This window comes from Oncorhynchus clarkii, chromosome 3, assembly GCF_045791955.1.
Source record: "Oncorhynchus clarkii lewisi isolate Uvic-CL-2024 chromosome 3, UVic_Ocla_1.0, whole genome shotgun sequence".
NCBI lineage: Eukaryota > Metazoa > Chordata > Actinopteri > Salmoniformes > Salmonidae > Oncorhynchus > Oncorhynchus clarkii.
This window is the reverse complement of record NC_092149.1, coordinates 60,993,980-60,999,979: the sequence shown is the minus strand read 5'-3', so window position 1 is coordinate 60,999,979 and position 6,000 is coordinate 60,993,980. Positions and strand designations below refer to the sequence as shown.

The following is a 6,000-nucleotide window of genomic DNA, read 5'->3' as shown; positions in this document are numbered from 1 at the left end:
TGGCTACTCCCTGTATATAGGCATGTTATTTTTACTTTATTGTTTGTTTTTTCACTGTATTTTTTCCCTGTGTCACTATTTCTATGTTTTATTTTATTTTTGTATCTTAAACTCTGCATTGTTGGAAAAGGACCCGTAAATAAGCATTTCACTGTCAGTCTACACCTGTTGTTTACGAAGCATGTGACAAATAAAATGTGATTTAATATAAACAAGTTCAAACCACGCAACAGTCAGTAGCTGAAAGCAGTTTGAACCATTAAAGGTTAAATAACTAATTTCATTTAGAGGCATTCATGGATAACTATAAACTGATATCACATGACAGTCACATAAGCAAAACTGCAATGACTGATGAAATAGTAGATGGGTTGACCAGAAAATAGGTTGTTCACAGTTCATGATCTCTTCAAAGTAAAGCAGGGATGGATTCTGTGCGCTCATAGCTACTGGCCCAAAACAGCAGAATAACCAGGCTCAGGTAGGTTATATTTGGCATACCTCAAGCAATACTCTGAATAAAGTAATTGTGGAGATAAGCAGTCATTTATTGATACATTTTAGTGCACAGGGCACTAAGGACAGATATATTCATGATATTTTTATCTTTACAATAAATGGGGACAAAAACATCCACAAGTAACACAACTCAGGTATACTAAAGTTTTCACTTATAGCTAAATTACATGGCAATTGTTGTTCTCTGAAAGTGTCTGTTCACAAGAAACTAAGTAAAACATGCTATGGTGTGTGCAGTGAACGTGTCATGTCAATCGATTAAATAGGTAGTAGATGGGCGCTGCCTTGTTTCGTAATCACAACGCTGTAGTGGAAACCAAGACTGTTCTCAGGGCGGGTCTGCCGGTTTTGACCTAGCAGAAGTTACTTTTCGTGGCAGGTTATGATAATTCGATCCAGTTTAGGAAAATGGTTACGGTTAGATAAAATGCAAAAACACACAACATACTGTATCTAGCTACAACCAGGTCTGCCCTGAGAACACTCTTGGTTTCCACTAATGCGATCACAACAGTTGATCGAACTGTTGTGGTCACGACTTGTCCTGTCTTGCTCAGGACTAGTCTGACTGCTTGAAATACATATCTCGAGATAGGGCGGCTACTCGACTTCACAGGAATTTACCTAATGTAATTTATTCATACAGGGATGTCCAAGGAGACCAACACACAGGTAATTTGTGTTATTTAGTGGAAATTCGATTATATGAGTGTTCACTTCACTCTTCCTTCATTTAGCTAACTACAGTGGGCCTGCTAACGTTAACTGCTAGCTAACGTTAGCTCACTGACTTGCCGGGCACAGTAGCGGACACAGAGTCTGCAACTGTAGTTAGTATGTGACAGCTATTCAGATCAATGATTTTTATCTGCACGATACTGCTTTGCAGTGGTTAGTTGGGTTAATTTATGTTTGTATTCTTGCACCGTTTCGCGGTGATAGCAAGGGAACGTTAGCTGTGTTACCAAATATTTGTTATAATTAACCCTATATGTGTTGTTACTGCTGCTTTGATGCACGCTAACATGAGTCAGTTTGTAGTATTATACACCAACAGTATGGCTATGTAGTTTACACACATTCACCTAGTTGCCTCTTTAGCTGAATGTGAGGCCGTGGGCATTCAAGGCTGTTGATGCTGGTTAACTCAGCTGCCATCATCAGGCCTATGGTCACATGACGGGGTGGAAATTATTGCTGGTGAGGTTTTCATTTTCCTCTGGTCCATCCCTCACCGGTGGCATCTACTGCTGTCGAGCAACGTTTTATCTTAGTTTGAAGAAAAACTGCAAAAGTCAGTCCCATTTGTTTTTATCAAACAGTAGCTTACGTTTAGCCTCATTGACATTTTATAAACTTAGCTCCATCATTAAACGTTCCTTAGTACAGTGACAGTGTATTCTCTCTAATTCTCTCTCTCGCTTTCTAATTCTCCATCTTTCTTTCTCTCTCTCTGTAGTTGGTGGAAAACAAGATTGGCTACATTCTCTTTTAAAAGGGACAGGATTTTCTTTCTTATTGTTATTTTTTTCAGATATGTGTTTCACAGTGACACTGTTTTCTTTACACCTCTGAGTTCCTCTTTGCTCTATTATAAAATACGTTGAGAGTGAATCTTGTGTCTTCGTTGAGGGTAAGCCTGTAAAGCATGGTTTGCAACCGACAGTAGCTCTGGGCTGTTCTGCAGTCATTGAGTTTCTTAGAATTATGACCTACCTAAGCTATGGGCTCAATTTTATCAAACCAGAATTGCTGGTTTCCATTGTCAAATAAAATCACACAATTTTGTGTACTTTTAAAAACCTGCCACCAAAAATATTTTCAGTTTTAGTAGAAATAACAGTACTAATGTTTATTTTGGTGTTGGTTCTCAATAAATGACTAAATGGGTATTGTGGAAAGGTGAGTGGCTGAAATGAGAAGTAGAATAACTCAGGTCAGAGGCTAAAATGTCTCACTTGCAGCTCAGTTAGACAGACTACTGAGGAATCATTGAAGTTGCTTATTTCAGACTAGAGGAACAAATCACAGGTAAACTGTTCCAAAGTAATAGTTTGAATAGCAAGAAAGTGTAACTTGTTTACCATGATCATTGAAATGTTAGAGGCAATGCCTCTGTTTAGGGCTGCCTGTTTACACACGGTTAAGCAGAGGATCACCATGTCACCACAATGTTCCAGTCTCATGTGATCATTTGTCTTTCCAACAGGAGCAGTAACATGGCTGCTGACGACAAATCCTCCTCCTCATCCTCTACGCTGGATTGGAGTGTGGCGCCTCCTATTTCCCCTGGCAGCCCATCTCACCTGACACACTTCAAACCCCTGACTCCAGAGCAGGACGAGCCCCCGCTCCGATCAGCATACAGCTCCTTTGTCAACCTGTTCCGCTTTAACAAAGGTCATTACTAAGATAACACACGTGATACGCATGATGAAAGCAGACAAGATTTCAGGGATTGCAGACATTCACACAAACTTACTTAAATGACACTATTTGTAATTGTTTTGAGATGGTTGACAGTCATCTAGTAGACCTGTGCATTAAGATGAGGAGACAAGACAAAAAAGTGGAATAATTGAGTCGTTGTTTTGTCACACTGTTATTTCTTATTCTGTGGAGTGCCCTATAGCAGTCAATACTATGCAGTACTGTACAGTCTAGGCTACTGTACTGTACCCTAGGATGCAGGGAAAGGTACTGTAGCCTTGACCACCAGCCGGGTTTACAGTCAGTCAGTTTAATGGTCTGGGGCCGTTTTTCATGGTTCAGGCTAGGCCCCTTAGTTCCATTGAAGGGAAATATTAACGCTACAGCATACAATGACATTCTAGACGATTCTGTGCTTCCAACTTTGTGGCAACTATACTACATTACCAAAAGTATGTGGACAACTGCTTGTCGAACATCTCATTCCAAAGTCATCATCAACATGAATATGGAGTTTGTCCCCCATTTGCTGATATAACAGCCTCCACTCTTCTGGCAAGGCTGTCCATTGGAACATTGCTGCGGGGACTTGCTTCCATTCAGCCACAAGAGCATTAGGGATGTTGGGCGATTAGGCCTGGCTCGCAGTCAGCGTTCCATTTCATCCCAAAGGTGTTCGATGGGGTTGAGGCTCTGTGCAGGCCAGTCAAGTTCTTCCACACCGATCTCAACAAACGATTTCTGTATGCACCTCGCTTTGTGCACGGGGGCATTGTCATGCTTAAACAGGAAAGGGCCTTCCCTAAACTGTTGCCACAAAGCACAGAATCGTCTAGAATGTCATTGTATTCAATAGCATTAAGAAGCATAAAAAACAGCCCCAGACCATTATACCTCCTCCACCAAACTTTGCACTTGGCACTATGCATTAGGGCAGATAGCGCTGTCCTGGCATCCACCAAACCCAGATTCGTCCATTGCCCTATAGCAGTCTATACTATGCAGTACTGTACAGTCTAAGCTACTGAACTGCACCCTAGGATGCAGGGAAAGGTACTGTAGCCTTGACCACCAGCTGAGTTTACAGTCAGTTTAAGATTAACAGGAAGCAGAATGGAACAGAATGCAACTCAGAGCAGAGCCCATGTCCCGTGAGGTCATGTGATGTGACACTGCCTGTTGGCTAGGTGCAAGGAAGGGTCCGGCCAACCACATGGTCCATCATGTCTCCCTCTCTCCAGGCCCCGTCCTTACTGGCAGGCCCCTCACCAAGGCAGTAGGGCTCTGCTCATATACTGTAGCATGGAGCGTTAACATTCTATTTCACATTTTTTAAATTATTTTTTTATATATTTTTTTATTTAATGGAATCATTAGAGGGATGGTGAATCACTACGCTGATAAGATTAGATCTAGAGAGAGCAAGGGAACAATTATGGACACCAGCAATGCATACACATATAAGTACATTCATGTACACACACTTAAAGCTGCAATATGTAACTTTTTGGGTGACTCAACCAAATTCACATAGAAATCTGATTTGTAAATCTGCGGTATAGCTTAACTTTGTGCACTATTTCTATGCTTCCTGTTCTTAAGTTTCGGTTTTGTACACCAGCTGAAAATACAATATTTTGGGGTATGGAAAATATATTTCACAGCGGTTGAGATGGTACAAGGATTATACTTGCTTGTTATGTCACCCCCCCCCCACCCCCCAAAAAAAAGTGTCCTTGTTTTTAAAGCAAATCTCATTTTATTGTCCATTAAAATAACATCAAATTGATCTTAAATGCAGTGTAGACATTGTTAATGTTGTAAATGACTATTGTAGCTGGAAACGGCAGATTTTTAATGGAATATCTACATAGGCGTACAGAGACCCATTATCAGCAACCATCACTCCTGTGTTCCAATGGCACGTTGTGTTAGCTAATCCAAGTTTATCATTTTAAAGGGCTAATTGATCAATAGAAAACCATTTTTTAATTCTGTTAGCACAGCTGAAAACTGTGGTTGTGATTAAAGAAGCAATAAAACTGGCCTTTAGGCTCGTTAAGTTTCTGGAGCATCAGGTTTTGTGGGTTCGATTACAGGTTCAAAATGACCAGAAACAAAGAACGAAACTCGTCAGTCTAGTCCTGTTCTGAGAAATGAAGACTATTCCGTGCGAGAAATTGCCAAGAAACCAAAGATCTCGTACAACGCTGTGTACTACTCCCTTCACAGAACAGTGCAAACTGGCCTAACCAGACTAGAAAGAGGAGTGGGAGGCCCCGGTGCACAACTGAGCAAGAGGACAAGTCCTCAACTGGCAGCCTCATTAAATAGTACCCGCAAAAGACCAGTCTCATCGTCAACAGTGAAGAGGCGACTCCGGCATGCTGGCCTTCTAGGCAGAGTTGCAAAGAAAAAGCCATATCTCAGACTGGCCAATAAAAAGAAAAGATTAAGATGGGCAAAAGAACACAAGACACTGGACAGAGGAACTCTGCCTAAAAGGCCAGCATCCCGTAGTCGCCTTGTCACTGTTGAAGTTGAGACTGATGTACAATAGTCATTTACAACATTAACATTGTCTACACTGTATTTCTGATCAATTTGATGTTATTTTAATGGACAAAAAATAATATGTGCTTTTCTTTCAAAAACAAGGACATTTCTAAGTGACCCCAAACCTTTCAACGGTAGTGTATATTAGAACTATTAGAATTTCTGCATAGTGCACCTTTAAGGGTAAAGTAGTGGGTTTTTTAGACGCAAAGGCAAACTTCAAGGAGTAGGACATTCAAGGAGTTGGTCTGATGGTACCCTTTGATGGTATCGACTTCCCCTTTGCTTGTGGGAACAATAGAGCGTGTTGTCCTAAAAAAACGGAAATTAGTTGCCTCAGGTTTGTTCAGCTATTCATACGGGGAAAATGAATGGGGAAAGAATAGGGTTTTGGGATAAATACCGAAAATAAGGTCCGAGGTTGACACAGGCTCAGAACATTTTGTTCTATGAGATTTCAGTCAGTTAACATGACCTTTCTGAATTATGTAGCCT

General features: G+C 40.9%; 1 protein-coding gene across 13 annotated transcripts in view; it reads left to right on the top strand.

Moving 5' to 3' along the window:
* Positions 1-948: 948 nt before the first annotated feature.
* The window catches only part of LOC139400387 (1-phosphatidylinositol 3-phosphate 5-kinase-like), a 31,990-nt gene continuing 26,938 nt past the window's right edge, over positions 949-6,000 (top strand). For 12 of the 13 annotated variants that reach the window (XM_071145325.1, XM_071145334.1, XM_071145330.1 and 9 more), the window contains exons 1-2: positions 960-1,191; positions 2,729-2,919. In XM_071145325.1, the coding sequence (XP_071001426.1) occupies positions 2,739-2,919 (181 nt within the window). In that variant the 5' untranslated portion in view covers positions 960-1,191; positions 2,729-2,738. Of the gene's footprint in view, positions 1,192-1,978; positions 2,153-2,728; positions 2,920-6,000 lie in introns of all 13 variants that reach the window. The other variant, XM_071145315.1, reaches the window with a different exon arrangement.